We start from the raw sequence: 22139 nt of genomic DNA, 5'->3' as shown, positions 1-22139 counted from the left end.
TATGGAATAGAGATAGATAGATATATAGATAGATAGATAGATAGATAGACAGATAGTCAGTCTGTCTTGGTTGTCCCATAGTCCCATAATCATTTCCACACATTTTCCTGTCATGTTCCAGCACAGCAAACATGTAAAACATAAAACATGTAACACATAGGCTTATATCCCATCCACCCATGGGGCATACCTCATCCACACAGCACATATGAATGTGCTGTTAATATGACGCATCAGTAAAATGTATCCCATCCTTATTATTGAACACCAAACACAGGTTTGTCACTACGAATAGGCCTACCCTGCTCTTTTGTTTTGTTTAGGCTATGGTAATGATGGTGGTAATGACGGTGATGATGTTGTCTCACAGTCTGCGGTCTGTTGCTGAGGAAAAGGAAAGTTTGTTTTCTTTACCTTTCCGATATTAATTCAGGCCAGCTTCTAGGATGGGTTAATGCAATGAAATAGCACGTGGCTTATCTTATGTGTGACAAATTACTTGAGCTCATGAGGAAAATTAACCGACAAATGTTTAGTCTATTTAATTTTTTATTTTAGAAAAATAAATGGCAACGAGGTTTGCAAGTTCAATTAGCCTAATTCCGGTTTTTAAAACCAGGAAGTCCTTGTGGAGGAAGGATGACGGAGACGATTGGTTGCTGTGAAGCATAACCACTTTCAGTTTCATTTCGTCAAAAATGCGCCTCCGATAACAGAGCAATATGTTTAGCAGCATTCGTTCATTCGTTCAAGAAGGCGCAAATTCACTGTTCACTAATCCAATGTCCAGAAAGGTAAGTCTAGATTGTCCTAGCCTACTCTGTTACCTAGACGTTGCCCGAACGTGCATGTAAACACGTTCAATTTCTTGACAGGGGAGATGTATTCTGTGGGAACAAATAAAACAACTCTCAGTTGACGCAGCTCGTGTATTTGATGGTAGGTCACAGTGCATCTTTGCTGTCTCGTTGCTTTAAATATTCTCTTATGTCATGTAGGCTACTAACGTTTTACACAGATAGATTAAACATTTAGGCTGTCTGCTTACGTTGTGTAGAGAGTCTGGAAACCAACCACATAATTTAATTGTCTCAGCTGCAGGACTTGATGAATCAGGCCTACTCACTTTGACAAGGCAAGACTTAAACGAACTACTCCCTGGGCCTCAGAACTTCCAGATTCGGCGAAAAATTGCGGAATTGATCAACTCAGCTACACAAGTGAGGGAAGGTGCAATCATTTGATTGCCTGTCTGGAATATATGGAATTACCAGTTCAAAAAGCACTAGGCTACTCCCATCATTTTCCTCATAATTCCTTAGGGGGTCACCATGTCTCGCTCCACGTAGACCCCCACATTTGTTTACCAAACATAGGGGTGTGGTTATTTTCATTTCTATAATGTAGCCTACAACATAGGCAAATATTGTTAGATGTGGATCTCACTACATTGTACTTTGTGATGTTTGTTGTTTTTTAATCTGTGCATCTTTTTTCCTATCATCTTTGTGTGAACTGGTTTCAAGGAGTCACCTGTTTCTTCAACCTCCTTAATTGAAAGACTGAAGGATGTGATTTCGAGAGAGGATGTTAGGCGTAAGTTTTTAACTCAAGTCAAATAGGCTCAATGTACTAACTATCTACACTATAAATGAACATCTTCTCATTGAAATAGACCAAATAATTTTAACTTTAGGAAGCAACTTTCCCTTACTTCCCTCATTCATTTACCAGCTGCTTTCATTTGAGCTGACTGGTATACATCTCAGCACTGCATGTGTTATTTGTGAATCATATGATACATGACTGTCACATAATCAGTGGAGTTGAACTGTAGGAACTTTGACTATTTGACTAACTAGTGTAATGTCTAATGTTCACAATACCATAAAATGTTCTGTATGTACTTTCTAGATTTGCTCGTCTCTCAAGGACTCTTGGAGGACTACCTTCACGTTCTGCGCGACGCCGAGACGCGGTTGGCGTGCACCCTGGACTGTCTGCAGCAGCATGTGAAACTGCTGGAAAGCCTGCGATCTCCACCACTGGACGAGCCCAGCAGTGATGTGGCAGCAGCAAAATGCCCGCCACAATCTCACCGTAAAGATGAAGCGCAGCCTTTTCTGGACAACTCAATCACTCTCGGTAAGTAAAGAAACCTCAATAGAAGGCTGCTTAATGGTATACGGTAAAAATTATATGAATTTGTACATGAATTACATGCACATTTAGATGGTGTAAGAGGTTATTCTGAAAGGCAGAGGCAATTATGCTAAGAAGTATTCTTAGGCAAGTACCCCCACTTGACAGCCATCTCGTGGGCAGCCGTGGTGTACTGGTTAGTGCATCGGGCTTGTAACCGGAGGGTTACCGGTTCGATCCCCGACCAGTCCACCACGGCTGAAGTGCCCTTGAGCAAGGCACCTAACCCCTCACTGCTCCCCTAGCGCCGCTGGTTGGGCAGGCAGCTCACTGCTCTGGGTTGTGTGATTCACCTCACTGTGTGTTCACTGTGTGCTGTGTGTTCACTAATTCGGTTAAATTGGGTTAAATTGGGTTAAATGCAGAGAACTGAATTTCCCTCACGGGATCAAAAAAGTATATTCTATTCTATTCTATTCTATTCTATCTCTTGATAACACACTTGTTGAGCAGCTATTTTACTCAATTAAAGGGAAAGAGGAGTCATACATAAATATTACATCAGATGAATCTGTGTGTAAATCTGAATTTCACAACTTAATTTTTTTTTGTGTGCTTTCGTCCAGTGAAAATCCACTCACTGGTGTGTGGAAAGACCATGGGTTGCCACAGTGACCTACTCCAGCGTCTAGGTATGCCCACTCTGGAGGTCAGCTCAGAAGAATGCCAAGTGGTTCTTGCATTTTGCCCGGTGGCATCACGAGCTGGGACAGACATTGCCGCAGCCATTACAAAAATTCCTGGTAAGAGGTTATCCCTATCCCACTCTCTCTCTCTGCACACACACACACACACACACACACACACACACACACACACACACACACACACACACACTGGATATTAGTGTATGTACAGTACACTGGGTTGGCTCTGTTCTAAAATGTGTAAGGCCTCTATTATGTTTAGGGTAACTGGACCTTGTTACGATGTGTGTCCTTCATTTATAGAAACTAAAATGATTATGCTTCATCCTTGTGCTGGTTCATTTGTTTAGTTTGTAAAAGAATCATAATATATCATATGTTTCTTTTCTCCAATGTTTACCAACAGGAAACAAAGATGCCATCCTGGTGGTAATGCACTATACTTGTACTCCCAACCACAGCACGATTGGAATAACTACAAGTGTCCCAAAGAATGTCAGAAAAGTTGTACACATATTTTTCCACGATTCAGTGGGAGGGATTCTAAACTGTGAACCTAATAAGCAAGCAGTTGCGGCCATTGAGTCTGCTTTGAAACATTACACAAATACAATACCATAACAAATCTGACTCAAATTTCTTCTGAGTTGATGTACAAGCATTCTAGAACTACCTAATATTAAAGCTGATTAAACTGGCAAAATCAGCTGTGACAGACTGGTATGACGTTTGCACTTTACCCCTAAGTTGTTTGTAAGTATTATCCAAATACTGAACAAATATTAAAAAAAAATCAAACAGTCTTTCAATGCAAAGGTTTAATATCATTCCTCTCAATGCTTTGTAAGAATGACATTGACGCAGTATGAAAATTAAAAACCATTCTTGCCCACAATTTTTCTTTTGTGTATTTAAGTCATTATGACCAATACTTGATTTTCTAGGGAGAAATGTCCTAGAACTGCTGCAGGCACATTCGCTTTTTTTCTTTTCTTTTTTTTAAATCTCACCTTAAAAATAAGAGAGGAAAATTCAACAACCAGTTTCTTTTTACCCTATGTTGTTACATTTCATGACTACTAACAAAGAAGTTACTCATTGGTTACATAAATCAAACACACAAAACCAGCACATTGGTTGCTGAATCTTGGTACAGTAGTGTTTCTCATCACATAACAATTTCATAAAACAAACAAACAAACAAAAAAACCTGAAGGAGGTCTATCGTACTCTGATGAACATGAGGGTGATCTTTCACCGGCTGGAGACACAATTGACAACCATGGGATACACATATCTTTGCATATCTGTCTATATTAACATCATCAACGAGGGTTGTTTAAAAAAGGAAGTCAGGCCTTGGAAGAAAAGATCCCCTGACTCCCTCCCGCACCATCTTTTTCCCTTCCCTTTCCAATACTTAGAGAGAAAGCGCAGTAACAACAGAGTCCCTTTCAGCACAGAAAAAAGAGGCTGCACTCACTAAAGCTTAAAAGGGAGAGTGTGCGTTTCATGCGTAACTGTGCCATTCTCTCTCTTCCGCTCTTCCTCCATGGAGAACTTGGCCATTACCCCTACAAACACCTTCTTGTGCGCAGATTTCAGTAAATACGGAAAAAAAAAAATAGGAAAATACTGCCCTTCCCATGATAATAATACGAGTCAAACAAGCTGCTTTTGTTGTCCTCACAAGATATCCAAACTATGGCTAAAGAAGAAAAAGCTGAAGAGAAAAAAAAAACAGCTTGAGGTCCATTATGATATGTATGGGGATTCAAACTACTCAAAAGTGTTAAAATACTCCCACACTGCAATTAATCAACTCCGTTACTCTACGTGGACTTGTGACCTTTTCTATGTAGGCACGTGGATTCCAAAATGCAATTTTGCAAAACGTTTTCATTAAAGCACTTTGTCCGATCCCATGACAAGGTGCGAAAACGTTGTACTTGTACCACAGAGAATAATGCGCTGCTCCCCAACAACGCGCAAAATGCACACAAACACACACACACAAAAGATAAAACAACAACAAAAAAAAGATAATGCTTTAGGGAGCCAAGGAAAGGAAAAGAAAAGAACAAAAGAAAAGCTAAACAAACGAAACAAACAAACAAAAAAAAAGAAACAAGAAAGTGCCATCTCTATACATTCAATTCCCAACCCACCCCCTTTGACGTGGGTCCAACTTCCCGCTTCACAGAACGAGTTCCCGAACCAGCCTTCCCTCCTGGGGTGCGATGCGCTCACGCTCAAGCGTCACGCCGATCGCTCGACTTCCGTGGCAACCTTCTCCGTCGTCCGCCAGTGACGGTCACTGGCTTGGTCCCTTCGATCCCCAGTAGTCTCTGTAGGCCTTGTCGAACATGTTCTTGCAGCTCAGCTTGGCGTCGAGGCGCGAGCAGATGAGGAAGGAGCCCCCCATCTTGCGGTGCAGAGAGTAGGTCTCCTCGGGCGGCGGGGTCAGCCGCTGCTTCAGCATCACCGGGATCAGGTTGTGGATGCGCTCGGTGGTGCTCTGCGCGCCAAAGTTGAACGGCTCCTGCGAGGCGAAGGCCTCGCCCAGGATCATCACCGCGTCGACGTGAGCGTTCTCCATGGACTGGAGGGAGAGGGGAAGAACACCTCAGGTGAGTGGGGGGAGAGAACATCTCAGATGAGAGAGGGGTCTATATGTGGCATGATGGGTGGAATCCGGAGAGGAAATCTGACCCTGTATCAAAATTTCCCTGGCTCTGTTCAGCTGTGTTTAAGTCTGAAGTTCCCAGATCTGACTGCAGCTGTCTCTTTGCAACAGTAGACAGGAGCATAGGAAGTTTGTGTGTGTGTGAGAATGTTTACTCATGGCGCTTTACAGAGTGTTAATGTTCTGGCGCTCTATCAGTGATATTGAAATTGAATTGTTTGGGGGATGGACACAAGATAGATAGATAGATAGATAGATAGATACTTTATTGATCCCCAAGGGGAAATTCAAGAAACGGGGAATGGGGTGAGTGAATGTGTATGTGTGTGTGTGTGAGAGTGAGTGTGTTTGTGTGCTTGGGGGGCGTGGCGGTGACGGGAATGAGGAGTGTGCTTGTGTGTGTGTGTGTGTGTGTGTGTCAGTCAAGGGAGACATGTTTGTGTTCTCATAGCCTTAAAAGTTATACGGACATAGATCTATGTATATATGTATATGTGTATGTATGTATGTGTGTGTGTGTGAGTGGGGACTCGTGTGTGTGTGTGTGGTCTCTCACCTTAGACTCGTAACCGGTCAGGAACTTCATATCTATGGACTTCTTCAACACGCCCTCTCTGTTCCCATCGGCTGCAGCCTTGATGATCTAAGGCATCAAAACAACACCATCATGAGAGTCAAACTGGCATCCACTAATACACTCACAAAACAACACCATCAAACTATCATCCACTCAAATATTCACAAAACAACAACATCATGAGATTCAAACAGGAGTTCACTCATACACTCACAAAACACCATCATGAGTCAAACTAGAATCCACTCATATACTCACAAAACAACACCACCATGACTATCTAACCATACATACATACATACAGTAGACACGCATATGCATTACAGTAATTTCCTATCTATTAGTTGCATTGTGTATAAGCCTCAGGACAGTGTTTTATGCAAGTTAAAAGAAATAAAACCATACTAATACCATATTAACTTCAGAAATTTAGCTAAATCAATGTGTAAGTCGTGGCTTATAGTTGGGAAATTACGGTATTGATATACAGATAGGCCTACTGTCTATGTGTTAAGAAACCCTGAGGTGTAGCCCATTAAAATAAACTCCATGCATGACCTCCGATATGCCTACTCTACAGCTTTGGAGAAATATGGAAATAACTTTACCTCAATATATGTGTCAGTGAAACTCTTTTCAAAGCCTCTCGTTGCACCAAAGTCCAATAACGCAACCTGGGGATAAACATATTGGTGTTAAGTACTTAACTCATTCACATCCAGTAAGTAAATACATTGTAAGACGACACATTTAATAAAAAAAAAATAAAAAAAAATGACTACAGCTAAAATAATCATACGCTGTGTGAAGATGGCCTTACCCTGTGTGTCTGCGGATCATAGAAGAAGTTTGACCAGTTAGGATCCGTCTGCATATACCTCCACTCAAAGAGCTCACGTAGACAGAGGTTCAAGATGTTTTCACAAATCTGCCAGGCAAAGAAAGAAACCAAATGAGAGAATGAAGAATAAAATACAAATGGGATATCCAATATCCAAAGAGACATCACATCACCACCTCTTTGTGCTCTTTGTAGATCAATACCTTTATTTCACCACTAGATGGCGTACACTACCTCAAAAATGCATTGCCTTCAACTAATGCGCTGAACTAATGGCATCACAATCAACCTCTTCACATGACATGTAAGTATGTGCAGATATTTTGGAGGTGTGGCATGATGGATGGAATCCTGAGAGGAAATCTGATCCTGTATCAAAATCTCCCTGGCTCTGTTCAGCTGTATCAAAATCTCCCTGGCCCTGTTCAGCTGTGTCAAAGTCTGAAGAAGTTCCCAGATCTGGCTCCAGCTGTCTCTTTGCAACAGTGGTGACGGCCATAGGGAGTGTGTGTGTGTGTGTGTGTGTGTGTGTGTGTGTGTGTGTGTGTGTGTGTGTGTGTGCTTGGGGAGTGGACACAACAACAGGGGAATGGGGATGAGTGAATGTGTGTGAGTGAGTGAGTGTGTGTACACGCTTGGGGGCGTGGCAGTGACAGGGGCATGAGGAGTGTGCGTGTGTGTGCGTGCTTTATGTGTGCCAAGGGCATGAGGAGTGTATGGAGCTGGTTGGCTGCTTGGTGTTGACTTTGAGGTCCACCAGTGGGAGCCAAAAGAGCCAGGAACGCTCTGAGAGCATGTAGAATGAGGAAATACTGTGTGTGTGTGTGTGTGTGTGTGTGTGTGTGTGCGTGTGTGTGTGCGTGTGTGTGTGCGTGTGTGTGTGTGTGTGTGTGTGTGTGTGTGTGTGTGTGTGTGTGTGTGGGGGGGGGGGGGGGGTCGTATTGTGCTCTGTGTGCCTGTGTGTGTGCGTATGCAGAAGTGTGTCTATGTACGTGTACTGTATGTGTGTGTGCAGAAGTGTGTCTGTGTACGTGTGTGTGTGTGTGTGTGTATGTGTGTGTGTGTGTGTGTGTGTGTGCAGGAGTATGTCTGTGTATGTGTGTGTTTGTGTGTGTGCATGAGTATGTCTGTGTATGTGTTTGTGTGTGTGTGTGCGTGCGCCTGTGTACCTCGTCCTTCAGGTCCTGAGAGAGTTCCTGGGCCTGGTCGAGCGGGAAGCCGGGGACCAGCTCTGTGGTCAGCACCAGTCGGCTACTCAGCTCGTCCACCACGTCAGGCACGTAGAAGAAGGGGTGATCCTTCAGCAGCTCCCTGCAAACCACACACACACACACACACACACACACACACACACACACGAACGCACGTACACATGTGTACGCGCACACACACACACACACACACACACACACACACACGAACGCACGTACACATGTGTACGCACACACACACACACACACACACACACACACACACACACACACACACACACACACACACACACACACACACACACACACACACACACACACACACACACTGAGTCAGAAAACCACAGGGAAATTGGCAGCAAAACCACATTTTTTTCTTTTAAAAAGAGGGAACTGACAAAGTAAGACGTGTTTTTTTCCAGACCTTTTTTTTTGACGCAAGTGTTGGAAAGTGTGCTGAATTTAATCAAGGACGTGCTCCTTTACTGCACGTGCGAGTACATCTACACAGACCCAGACGCACAAGCTTCTGCTCTTGCCTAGTTGGAGGAATGTGGGGTCGTACTGTCTCATTTCAAAGACTGCCGTCTCATTGTACCCCATTAAGAATCCTATGCTGATCTGTGTTAACATGCACTACAGATGAGCTCCATTAGGTTTGGGTTTCACAGACAGCATGCTGAGTGACATCCATGCTCGCCTGCTGCATCTAACTGAAGCACCGTGCTCGGAGCCCAGAATCCCTCAGTCCTCCTGTCATGACAGGCTACGAAGCCGGGCCACTGCCATCCGAAACGTGTGTGTGTGGGGGATTTTATTTGGGCGCTCAACACCGTCTGAGCTGGTCAACTGCCACCCTAAAGGTGTACGTGTGTGTGTGTGTGTGTGTGTGTGTGTGTGTGTGTGTGTGTGTGGTGGGGGATTTTATTTGGGCACTCAACACCGTCTGAGCCAGACAACTGCCACCCTAAAGGTGTACTTTGTGTGTGCGTGTGTGTTAGACTTGGGCAGGTGGGTAAGGAAGGGCACACTGTCCCCTATACACGTGTGTGTGTGTGTGTGTGTGTGTGTGTGTGTTCAGGGGGGCTATATTAAAGGAGTTGGCACAGTGCAAATGGTTTGTGCCTTCATATCTTCATATCAACTGGGCGAAACTCAACACCAGCACTGGGGCTATTCTTGGTCCTCAGTGGCAGGCTCTCCAAGCAGTTGTTGAGAGAGGGATCTGTGATTCCATAATCGCTAGATCATGGCTCTTGTTGTGGAGTTTATTTTTAACTTTCAATGACAGGCTATTTATAAAGCCTAAAAACAGTAAATGGAAGAGATCCATAGGTCAGACCACATCAACATCCTCAACAATAATCCTGAACCATTGTGAGTCAATGGCATCAGACAGATCAGATTCCAGTCCCATAATTGAACATGTGTTTGAGCAGACATCATCTTATACAGTATGAGAGAGAGAGAGAGAGAGAGGGAGAGAGAGAGGAAAGAGACATGGCCAGAGAAAGTTTCATCGTCTCGTTCGTGACTCACTTGAATTTTTTGGCACATTTGGCCTCCCTTATGTAATCGCACTCCAGTGCCAGCTCACGTCTCATAACATCGATCAAGTGCTCCGGGAACAATCCTGCTCCAGCCACACACACACACACACACACACACACACACACACAGGTGTTAAGACTGAGAGAAATAACTAACATTGAGAAATAGAACATAGAAATACATAGAAATATGATCAACAGGGTGCAAGTAGCATTGCCGTTGTTACAAACACACAGCAGCACTCTTGCCTGATAGTCAATTCTAGTAGGAATTTGAGCCTCATACTGTTCCAATGGGACGTGATTAAGGAGGCCCTGCACTCAATTGGATAGACCTACTGTAACCAACAAGAGCAGCAAAATAGCCTACCATGAATCCTGAACCATAATATCCTCTTTCTCGCTGCTTTAGTTTTTTTAGTTTTTTTTTTTTGTTGAAGTTATTGCACTGTCAATAGCCTATATTGCAGTCCACAAGAGACACAATGAAATCTCAGTGTAAGCTATAGCTTCTCTAGCGACAACAACTTTTTTGAGTACACAAAATCAACTGAAGAGCGCTCAGGTGACGTGATGGTCTAGCCACCGGTGCTCATCTGTCCGTCACTGAACACAGCAAAGTGATTGGTGCAAATGGCTCTGGTTTGGGCATAGTTGCTTTTCAGACTCGACCGAATTTCCCCACCTCAAGTTTTGTGGGGGGGTTTTTGGGCCGGCTTCCAGACTAGCAGCTGCCACCATCATTGTTGATTTTACATGCGGCAGAATATTACAATTTGGCAGTTTTGTCCAAAGTGGCATACAATGAATGGACAAGACACGAGTATGAAAATACATACAGCTTTAAGTAAAGTCATGTCTTAAAAAACACTATTATCAAACAAAATGAGAAGACGAAATATAAATTTAACAGAATAATAACAATGACCATACATATATGCAAATTACAACTCTTTAAGGAGAATTAATTTGATACAAGATACTTTTTGAAAATCCAAAAATTATACCAAAATAGATAGATAGATAGATAGATAGATAGATAGATATATTGATACTTAAAATTGATCCCAAAGGGGAGATGAAGACCATTAAATCATTCACCAACAAGAAATCATAGAAGACAAGAATCTCGACCGTTACCTTTTAGTGTTGATAGAAGGCCAACATAGATAAATAAGTAAATGAGTAATAATTAAACAAATACAGTAAATAGCTACCGGTATGTAACATGTGTACAGTGCATGAGTGTAATTATCAGAGACGATCACCTTCAGGTAGAGCGTTGCTCATACTGAGAACAGCCATCAGGTTATTCACATCACTGTTGATGCTCTGTGCCACCCCAGGGTACTAACAAAACAACAGAGGAGAAGGAAACAGAACATTCTGAGAAATTAAGACATAAAGGCAAGCTAGAACATAACCTCTAATCACTTTAAAAAGTACAAACTACCATGACTCAGCACTATACGTCGTATACTTCTCTGTTGTATTGAAAATTATAATAAAGAAAAAAAAATAGACCAAAAACGCAGTTACTGCCTTCTTGCTTTGTAGGGCAGTATTGTTCTATAGTTACAATACTCACAGAAGTAACAGTGGAACATATTATGACTGTGTCACACACCCAGCAACATGCTGAGACCTGACTATAAGGAAGTCTGTCTATTGGTTTGATGGAAGCTACTGTAAGCACAAATCGGCAGTGCAGCATTTGGAACCGTTACAGAGTTTAGAGACTGTAAGGACGACCGTCCTTGGAGAACACCGCCCCAAGATTATGCAAGCTGAATTTAGATCGCATGACTATATAGCATAGCTGCTAGCGGCATAACCTACATCTGTGGTAGGTCAGCTGAAAATATACTGTAGCACAGCCACTGTGAACTTTGCTTTAACACCGGTGGAGATGATCCACAGTTAAGCATTCGTGGAGCCACCTGTACTGTGTGTTGACTTGGCAACAGTCCATTTGATTCTTAACAGTTCACACATATCTGTTTGGCACAGCCATATCAAGATACTGGGCAACTGCAGCCCTTGAGTCTTTATACTTAAGAAGAGACTCAAGATTCAAGATTAGTTCATTACACCTCATTATACATATAAGCAAACATTTTAGGTTACACAATTGGCAAAAGATAAAAGGTGCTAAGCTTAGGAGCTAAGTTCAAAACATTCAAGAATGTTCCTGAAATGTCTGGCAGCCTGTCTTGTGACATCACTTTGTTCCCATGTGGCGCTGTGTTGAACAGTTGTGTTGTGAACAACGTGATGATGTGTCCAAGACACCTGTGAGTACTACACATCACCCCTTTAATGGTGAGCTCGGGGGAGACCCACGCACTCGCCTCACCTGGATCTTCATGGCCACCTCTCGGCCGTCCTTCAGCCTGGCCAAGTGCACCTGGCCAATGGAGGCCGCGGCGAAGGGCCGATCTTCAAATGACTCCAGCTTATCCCTCCAGTTGGGCCCAAGGTCGCTGTTAAGGGCTTTCTGAAGACAGAGACAGAGACAGAAAAGAGCTTTGACTCGATTTGACTAGTTATACTTAAAGAGAGAATCCCACACACTGTCCATTACGCATACAAACATTTATTAACAACGTTTCGGTCATCTCGATTTGACTAAACACTGGTCACTGGGCTAGTCACCTGCTTTATAATAAGTCCAATGACCGGGTAGAAAGGTCGACACTATCAGATTTAAGTCATTCATTTTTATTCAGTCGATGATTTGATAAGTGTGATTGGTCAGTAGTGAGGCATCCTGTTGGGATTTTGGTTGGATATAAATCACTCAAGACCTCTTGACTGTGTCTAATTGCGCCACGTCCATCTGGGAATCACAGGCTTAACCAACGGTCATAGCATTTCACAGTTATGACTCCACAGCCACGATTAACAGCAGGTCTTACCGTCATTTGTTTGATGGGCATGAAGTCAGCACTCTGGCGAACACGCTCGAAGATCTTAGCCAGCTGTGGGTTTATGAAGGCATCATCTGAAAGTAAGCAGACATAACAGGCAATGGAACAGTCAGTACAGCCATCGAGAGAGATCCACCTTGTTCTTGTGCGATGAATGATCAACGATCAACAACAAGACGGATACAAACTGCCTTTCTAGGGCAATACTTTGGACAATGGTAGCAATGACGACAGTAAATAATAGATGCACCTGACCGATATAATGCTAAGCTTTGCCACAAAACATGAGCTTTAAAAGGAAGCGTTACCATTAACAAATGTATTCTGATAGAGAAACAAGCAAAGCCATCACGTTGTGTAACTCTAAGCATAATTGTTTTAGCTTCCTAAAACATCCACTAGAGGCCTTCTCCACTCCTGAGGCCCAGCTTGATATGACTGACCGCGTACCAACAGCTGTGACCTCTGCTATGTAAAGTCGAGCTGCCCTCTGCACACAATGCATGTTATGATCTAAGCATGTTGACACAACCGCAGCAGATGCAGGTGTTCCTGGAGGAAGGAGCGCGGGGCTGCTCGAGAGCACACATACGTACACACATAGTCCGTCATGAGGGCGTCCATACTACAGGACCACAGCATGCATGTAGATTGTAGACTAGACTAAACACATTCAATGTGTGGCCTTAGTGAGTGTTACAGGCTGTTTTCCAACAGTGTGAGTTAACAGACAGTACTGTAGGTCAAGCTCTTCAAAGGTTCTTAAGCAGACTGTGTGTTCAATTGTTTTCAGTAGCTATGATAAGAAGCATCTTATTTACATAAATCAAGTCCATCCCACAGAGAACTTCAAAGTGTCATGTGAAATAATGACCTTGAAAGTTTCACTTGTTCACAACAATGTTTTAACTGCTGTTTTGACTGCATACAGTGTAACATCGTGGACTTTATCTTCCAATGAGACTGAATCTGTGACCTTGATCTTGCAAAGGCCCTTCGTCAAGCAGTGGAAGCCCTGTGTACCCTCGCCCATAACACTCATGGCCCGTCCGTCCACACACAAACACCAAACGCAGCTCTTTTGTTTTTCTCCTGTAGTGTATACGTGTTTGACTATGTGGTCGGTGGCCACTCATGGTTGCCACGTCTCAGCGGGAGAAGGTCACAGTCCTTGCATGGCTGAGGGCTTATTTTGATACCTCTCCCCCGAGTCCCTTGGCTGTTGCTGTCCCTCAGCATGTAAGCCTGGGCTCCAGCCCCACGCACGCACGCACGCACGCACGCACGCACGCACGCACGCACGCACGCACGCACGCACAATGTTGGAAGCGTGCCAAAGGGGACCTGGCCATTTTGCACAGAGGCGCCAGGTTGTTTGCTGGTCCACGCACACACTGGATGCAAGAAAATGGACTGTGTACACACTACACAGCCACATTCACACACACACACAAGACATTGATATGGTAGAATTGCTTTATCGTTTTAACACCATCATTATCCTGTGCAGTATATTTTAATAGTATCGTATTGTGACGGGATTTCAGCGTGTAAGCATTGTGAAAAGAACGTGGCATGTGTTGTTGTCTCTCCCTCTCTCTCTCATTCCAGTCCACCCAGCCCCGTGGTCAATGTCAGGGTCAATGTCAGGGTCATGATCGTATCAACTTCACAGCAGCGAATGAGTTAAGAGGCATGGGGGGGGGAATTGCTTGAACGATGACCTGGCAAGCAAGGAACGCAAACTACATTCAAGTGTGCCAGTCAAGAGTTCGGACAATAAGCTTACACAGCTTATTTTACTAAAGCTTTGCCCTGATCTCGGCCATCTGTCTCACTCAGCCTTGTTTACTTTTGAACTCACTAGCCCTGCTCACTGAGGTGCCCAGTCAATCCCTCGCCATTCTTGGTCAAAACAAACAGTCACGACCGATGCGGACTCGCGACACTATCAGTGACAGCGCGATGATACATAGGGAACACACATGCATGAGCACATTCAAGGCTGCCCGCCAAGAGATGGCGTCTTTTAGAAGGACAGTCATGTCTTGATCACCATGACACCCCCCTCTCTCTCTTTTTATCGCTCACGCTCTTTCTCACTCTCTCTATTTCTCTCACTTCATTCCTCACTCACTCTCACGCACCCGTCAAACGACCCCCCCCACCTCCCTCCTCCCTCCTCCCCCCTCCATTGGCACTAGCATGTCCAGTATTAACGACTTATGACTGGCATGACACTGAGAAACACGGGCCAGTCATAGACATGACAGGTTAGTCCCAGGGACAGCTAGGAAACCGGGCACGCATGATAAACGAGCCAGGGCTAGGCTACACCCCTGTGGGTGGCAAGAGTGGGCTGACTGAGGGGGGGGGGGGGGGGGTTTCCACCGCCGGGCTACTGGGCACAGCCCTGCCCTTTGAAGACTAGGAAAATACAGGACAGTTAGGAAGCAGGGGCACTTACGATAAACACGCCTCAGCTGGACAGGAATAGCTGATGGGGGCTGTGTTGTGTAACACACTGGAGAGCATGGACAACAGTTACAGAACTGTGTCATGATGACCTATGACTAGGCTAACACAAGGTCCATGGTGAGTGACCCTAGATCGTGAGGCACAGGCTGTAGGGTCCATGATAACATGAGAACTAGGCTAACACAGAGAGAATCAAATAGAAAAGATTACATGTGAGACACAATTCTAATCCAATAAATGTTTCTGTCAAATTCTGCATACTCTGTCTGTATGCTACAAAAAAACCCCTCTGGTGTTCATAAATGGCTCTGCAAACAACAAAACGAAACCAAACAAAACAAAAAAAACAAATCAAAACAAAAAAACAAAACAAAGCAAAACAAGCAGCTTGAACCTGTAGTCTATTCCAGACACGCTACAAGATCAACAGGTCACTTCACTGGGCCCGTCCTTGAGGACCAGGCTTGAGGACTCACCCTGGATGCTGAGCATCTGGCCGAGCTTGAGCGCGGCTCCGCGCACCTTGCACAGGGTCCGCACGATGCGCTCTGCGTTGGCCTCCGATAAGAACGGACTGGACTCCAGCACCGACTTCTTGTTCCCTGAGGAGACGGGAGAAGATGTCCGTCAGGTTTGTTGTCCATGTTGTCAAATCAACCCACACAAAAGTGTCATATTGTGGAAATGCCCGCTTTATTTTTCAAACACCTTAAGAAGCTAAACATAGTCATGTTGTTGTTTTCAAGGTTCAAGGTTAATTTTTTATTAGGTGTCCCAAGAGAGAACTTTGTTTTGGATAAGGGTGAAAGCTGCCGCAACCACAATACAAAAACATGACAGATAGCACACATAACACAACAGGCAAATAGTGGGGAAGAGTCCCACACTCCATGCAGATCCAGTGCCCAGAGACCCAGGCTCCTGTCCAACCTGAGGCCAATTCTCAAACCAGAGGTGCATTCAAATTCACAAACATAGGCAAACGTTTGCAAACAACTGCAAACAGTCTGAGGAAGGTGGTTCTCTGCGAACATACAGTGGTAAGCGACGTGAGTTTGACGGAAGGTAGCAATGCAATTGCCGTTAAAATGGAATGTCGGCACGGCACCAAATCATTCAAATTGAACTGTTAAAAGAAAACATGTTCACCACGAACGTTCGCCACCGTTTACCCAATCTGAATACACCTCAGCTCCGCACCTCTCTCCCACCACTCATTTCCTGTCTACTCTCCACGGTCCTGTCATTAGAGGCAAGAAAAACTAAAAATAAATCTCAAAAAAAAAAAAAAAACTAGCTGTTTTTTAGCAACAGTTGTTTGCCGTCATTGCGCCGATGGCTGGCTGCACTGCATGCTGTGGCATTGTGTGCTTATTACGCAATGCGAAATGTGCCTGCTGGAACGTTTGCAGAGGAGACTTTTGCACTGGGCACACCAGAGAGGAGGGCAGCACTGTTTGTTGGTAAACACTGCTTGTAATGAGGGTCTGTCTATGATGGCTCTAGAGGATCCCCTCAACTTGTTTACAGGATGGCACTGCAGAGTGTGTGTGTGTGTGTGTGTGTGTGTGTCTGTCTGTGCACCCTTGAGTGAGTGTGTGTGTGTGTGTGTGTGTGTGTGTCCAAGCGTAAGCTATTCTCGGACATGTTTATGAAGTTACTTGTCCTCATTAGTCTCTCTGTGTGACATCTGAAGGCTGGATCTCATTACTGGTCCTGTGTGTGTGTGTGTGTGTGTGTGTGTGTGTGTGTGTGTGTGTGTGTGTGTGTGTGTGTGTGTGTGAGTGTGTGTGTGTGAGACATCGGAGTACTGGATCCCATTACTGGTCCCTGATAACTTCCTGGGCACACTTCAGAACCGCAGAGCGGTCCATCACAGATGTCTTATACGCAGCCACAATTCAATTGAAATAAACACACCTCATTTTACTCAATTTGATCCCTAGAGGCAGATTCAAGTAGATACACGGGAAGAAAAAAAAAAAATTGATTCCCCATTTTATATTACAGCACCAGGATGGACACAAAACCATCTTTAGCGGGCACCAGCGGCCGTTGTCCAAATGTGTGTCAGTGGGCCAGGACTACACAGCACGGTGTAGACGCACACTGGACGCAACTTTAGCCGACTTACTACCTTGAGCCCGGATTACTCAAGATCTGTAATCTGCCAGAATTTGCGATGACGTTATCCAGGTCACTGGGAGTTTGGGAGTTCCTCTACAACTCAACATGGGCATGTTTACCTGATCTGCTTATATAACGGGTGCAATATACATTCCCCAGCAGAGGGTGGAGTGCAACTGCACCTTTTGCATGCAGAGTCAATGTGACGAGTCCTGCTCTATTCTCAACACACTTCAGACGGGAACCCTTTAAATAGCCCTGGTGTTCCTATGACAAAAGGGTCTAGGACAGCACGGGTTCTAAAGTTCTAACACGGCTCAGTGTGTATCCCAGCCTTGGTGACGGACTCCAGCGGAGCTTTTTAAAGGTCAGCTGAATATATGGCCGGGCGGCTGGTCCTGCTTGGCAGCTGCCGGCTGAACTTTACGGACACGAGCGAGCGAACCTCGACCGTTCCCGTAAATAAAAAAGAAACCGGCCGTATGAAGGAGGAGGAAGAGTCACAGCCAGGTTTTATAAGAAGCAGTGCGAGTGAGATGCTGCAAATGAAGTGTGACCCAGGCGGCTCATTTTGTTGCACCCAGGCTGTAGAGTGATTCATCGAGATCGAGATGGCATGATGACTGGCAGCATAATGTACTGTGACTCCAGGGAGTCAGGAGAGCCTCATACATGTCTGATTTCAGGATCATGGCACAATATACTGCTTGGTCATGCAACATGAACTACGGTATACCAACATATCAGATTGGGAATAGCTGTAATTCTATGTAAGAGGGAACTACCCAGAAGTGACTGCTCAGTGCTCAGAGATTAATATAAAGATTTTTCTTTTTTCTTTTGTGATTCACTTTTTATTGAAAGTTTCACATATAACAACATAAACAAAACTACACTAACACACAAACATTGATTATTATCTTACCATTTTTGTCATCATTTTGTCCACCCAAACTTTTCTTGGCCACCTCAGCCAAGGCTCCAAAACCCAGACCAACAGCAAGGCCTGAAACGAAACACATAAGCAGACATGTTTTTATACAATACACACAAGCAGACATGTTTTTATACAATACACACAAGCAAGACATGTTTTTATACAATACACACAAGCAAGACATAGGTTTTTCTATAACACACAAAAGCAGACATACATTTCTCTATAGGAGACACAAGCAGACATAGGCTTTCCTATAAAGAATTTCATGTATTCATTCTTTTACCACAACACAGAAAAACAGAGTGTTGCTATAAATACATTCTAAATATAGTTGCATAGAGTACTCATATGGGACATATGGGATTTCTGGGACAACACACAGGCTTCAGTGCTTAACATGTCTCTCTCTGGCTTCTCCAGACCTTTCTATGAATACGACTGCATCAGCAGCAGCATCTGAGCGAGTGAATTTGACACGGAGGTGAGAGAACAGGTCTTATCTGCAGCTGTCACAGACTGTTCTCCGTGGAGGGAGAGCGTACAAAAAGGCAACATGGCCCTGCCACAAATATCACAGTATACCACTACATTCTGAGGTGAGGACACCAACACTTCAAATTAGGCCGCACCAATAATATTGTGCACAGTCTCAAACAAGTCATTTCAACAGTCAGCACTTTCTCTTTTCTCCTTACTGGGGCAACGGCAGCAGGAAAAAAACAATAACAAGGCTGCTGTGAGCGCGCTTGCGGCTGGGGGTGTTGCATAACGTCAGCCGTTACATAACACTCTCCAGCTTGTGAAATTCAGCAGAGAAAGAGGAACTGGCGCGCAGAGCTCACAGTAAAGCACTGTACGTTATTCTCGGTTCCCCCTTCTCTTGGATCGGATGAGCACACAAAGAGGACTGCCTGGTATGTGTGAGGGGGCATATAGGGGGGGAAATATGGCGAGAGCCCAGCAAGAAGAGAGAGAGTCTGTCTGAATTAGAGGTCCATCACAGCACGGACCACAAGGCTGTCAAACAGTGTTTACCCCAGTGCCACTGCCACACTGAACTCTGCACTGAAATCGCATACCTTATAGACAGCTAGCTGTGACAAGCTGTGCAATGTTATGTTTATCATATTTATCATTTTATCCTGTGCAATACACAATGTTTTAGTTTGCATATAGAGGTTCTGTGTGTGAAGTACATTTTGAACTCTGTTTCAGATAGCTGAGTGTCACTGTATGTGTCACATAGATATATGGGCTCTATATATATCTATGATGTGTCATGCAATGAGAATAAAGGAATCTAATCTAATCTTTCTCCTGGCCCTGTTGTTGCCTTGGTGCTCACGCTCGAGAGGGTGTGTGTGTGTGTGGGGGGGGGGGGGGGGGGGGTCAGGTTCTGGAATACTCTTGAAGTGCTATAGAAATACAATTACGATTAAGCTAAACTGAGTAACCAGCCGGACTCTATGCCAGAACTCTGTGCTGGTACCACCTGGCTCCAGTTTGCTTATGCTCCCAAACTAGTGACCTTCAGCGCAGGTGCAGTAGTGCAGCGCAGTGCAAACCTCAGGCTCTGAAGCCTTCTGCTCCTCACAGCTGTACTTGGCTGGCAGAGCGGAGAATGTAGATCAATAGGACGTATTGATTACACCAAGGACTCCCGTTTCCCTTGCTAATACCCCACCACAGCAGGTAGAGCTGCAAGGCTGTGGAGTCAGACATAAACCGCACCTGCTCTGGCGAAAACACTATTACTACATAGCACTCGGCTAGTGAAGTGTGTGTGTGTGTGTGTGTGTGTGTGTGTGTGTGTGTGTGTGTGTGTGTGTGTGTGTGCATGTGTGTTTGATCTACTGTGCTGGAGGGCATGCAATTCTCTGGTTTGCACTCCATAAACATCCCAACAGAGACGGATACTTTGCATGGACCGAATTGAAACAAGGGCATACCTGTCTAACTGCATTAGCCCATTACACCCAAGCACAAAAACAATGCAACAATTACCAGTGTAGCCACTTCCGCATAAAAGAAAGTGGTTTGCTGGTCTCAGGGCTGATAGACAGAAAATGATCTGAGCCTGAAATGATCAAATACATTCAAAGACAACATAGAGAATAGCCTTTCTTGACATCGTTCCTTGGCGAGCTTAAGCCTGAATTCAGGCACCACGCCTGAACTCTATCAGGCCTGTGGTGTTGAACCCATTCTTCTCTACACACAACGAACGTACAGCATCCCTGCCTCCTGTCACTGTCTATAGTGGTACTCTTTGCAGGCAGGCTGTTGTGCAAACTCAACTCCCCCCAGCCCCCACCTGTCTCGCACCTTTCCTCCTTGTTGCCGCCTGCCACTGACGTGACATTGAGTGGCCTTTCAGGGCCATTCTCCAGCTGCCCGGGGCACTCTTACGGCAACCAAGTTAGGACAAATGTCCATGGCCCAGAGGGTTCACAAATATAGATGTAAGAATAAATGTGACAACAGGCAGCTATGTTGTTGACGGTCGCTTGCAAGCTGGTCCCCACCGGCCATTTTGATGCATCTCGAGGGGGCATGCTTTAATGAGATATCCAAAGTGCGACAGGCGTTAATGACAAGATAGTGGTGGCGCAAGCCTGCCAGTACACCTTCGCTAATCTCAGGGGTCAATCCTTCATCGTGTTTGGTTGCCTTCCAGCGCTGTGGGTTGCTGTGCAGGCATGAGCACATGAGAACCAGAACTGGATATCCTGTGAAGAACCTAATCTCGGGGGAAAGTCGGTGAGGCTGCAGTTTTCATCTCCAGGCGGCCAGTGGCGGGTATTCAGGGTTCCACTGGCGGAGACGGGGGGCCTGGTAGTCAAGGAGAGGTCAAGTGTGAGGGCGATGTGGGGGTGAGATTGATATCGATCCGATTAATTCCACATCTAGACGTGTAGGTGGACGAAAAGTAACCTGCCCCCGACCACAACATCTCCACCCCGGTGGCCACGAGATCTGCCCCGGGTCCGCTTAGATTCCATGATTCCATGATGCTCTTGGACTGCCGGGGGGGACCGCGATGACGAGCTGGCGTTCCTGTAATGTATACGAGTGGCGGCGTTGCCATGTAAGGGGCTAACGTCAACAGGTGCTCGCGGCTGTTTACCTATCCACTTTTGGCTCTTTTTTTTTTTTTTGAACGCGCCCGCGTTAAGATTGGGGATCTGATAACGGAACAACGGCCCGAGGCGGAGAGAGAGAAAAAAAACAGCGACACATACCGTCCCTCCAAAAGTGCCACACGTGTTCCTGCCACCAGGGGCGGGAATTTAGCGCGTAATCCCACTCTGTTATCATGCACAGGGTATCAAGTGGCAGCGGAAAATAAACGTTAGGGACAGAAGACTGCGAGAGAGAGAGAGATAGAGAGAGAGAGAGAAAGAAAGGGAGAGAAGAGAGAGAAAAGAGAGAGAAAAGAGGGTGCTGAAAGGAGGAGAGCTTTTTCGCACGAACGTTCCCACACTCTGAGCGGTCAAGTCGGCCTGACAATGACATGCCCCTTCGCCACCTACCAGCCCGGGCCCAAGCGACTGCACACACAAACACCCAAACAGTCTCGCCCTCTCTCTCTCCTCTCTCCCTCTCTCTCTCCCTCTCTCTCTCCTCTCTCCGAGTCCAACTCCATAGAGAGCGAGGGCACAGAGAGCCTCCTCTGTGAGCGAGACAAAGACGATGTTCAGATACTAAAGCCTAATTATAGCTTTTTTGTTTTTTTCCCGCCTGCCTGAGGTCTGTGTTTGTGTCTGCATGTGCCTCTTGCCCGTCGGTTCCTGTGAATAGAACCGAGCCCTGAGGAGACCCACGTGGGCATATCTAAAGTTAAATTAATCTTAAAATGACGGGCCATACCCGTCACTAGCAACAACAGAAACAACCAAAAACCTGCATATGGAACATTGCAATCACTACCGAAACTATTACGTAATATT

The 22139-nt window shown here is 45.1% G+C and overlaps 2 protein-coding genes across 2 annotated transcripts in view; one reads left to right on the top strand and one right to left on the bottom strand.

Moving 5' to 3' along the window:
• Positions 1-600: 600 nt before the first annotated feature.
• si:ch211-245h14.1 (uncharacterized protein LOC563420 homolog) lies at positions 601-4984 on the top strand. Its single transcript, XM_062550382.1, has 7 exons — positions 601-794; positions 876-939; positions 1096-1220; positions 1527-1596; positions 1915-2145; positions 2769-2945; positions 3256-4984. Exons 1-7 carry the CDS (start codon positions 723-725, stop codon positions 3468-3470), a joined length of 954 nt encoding a protein of 317 aa, XP_062406366.1. The 5' UTR covers positions 601-722; the 3' UTR covers positions 3471-4984.
• The window catches only part of coq8aa (coenzyme Q8A, genome duplicate a), a 31060-nt gene continuing 12573 nt past the window's right edge, over positions 3653-22139 (bottom strand). The window contains exons 5-15 of the mRNA XM_062550381.1: positions 18175-18255; positions 15599-15724; positions 12633-12718; positions 12071-12211; positions 10983-11064; positions 9704-9797; positions 8123-8264; positions 6933-7040; positions 6721-6786; positions 6092-6178; positions 3653-5451 (exon numbers count right to left, since the gene is read on the bottom strand). Of these exons, the coding sequence (XP_062406365.1) occupies positions 5164-5451; positions 6092-6178; positions 6721-6786; positions 6933-7040; positions 8123-8264; positions 9704-9797; positions 10983-11064; positions 12071-12211; positions 12633-12718; positions 15599-15724; positions 18175-18255 (1301 nt within the window). The 3' untranslated portion in view covers positions 3653-5163. The remainder of the gene's footprint in view (positions 5452-6091; positions 6179-6720; positions 6787-6932; positions 7041-8122; positions 8265-9703; positions 9798-10982; positions 11065-12070; positions 12212-12632; positions 12719-15598; positions 15725-18174; positions 18256-22139) is intronic.

This window comes from Sardina pilchardus, chromosome 12, assembly GCF_963854185.1.
Source record: "Sardina pilchardus chromosome 12, fSarPil1.1, whole genome shotgun sequence".
In the NCBI taxonomy this organism is placed as follows: Eukaryota; Metazoa; Chordata; class Actinopteri; order Clupeiformes; family Clupeidae; genus Sardina; species Sardina pilchardus.
Note: the sequence above shows the minus strand (reverse complement) of the source record. Positions and strands in the feature narration are given on the sequence as shown.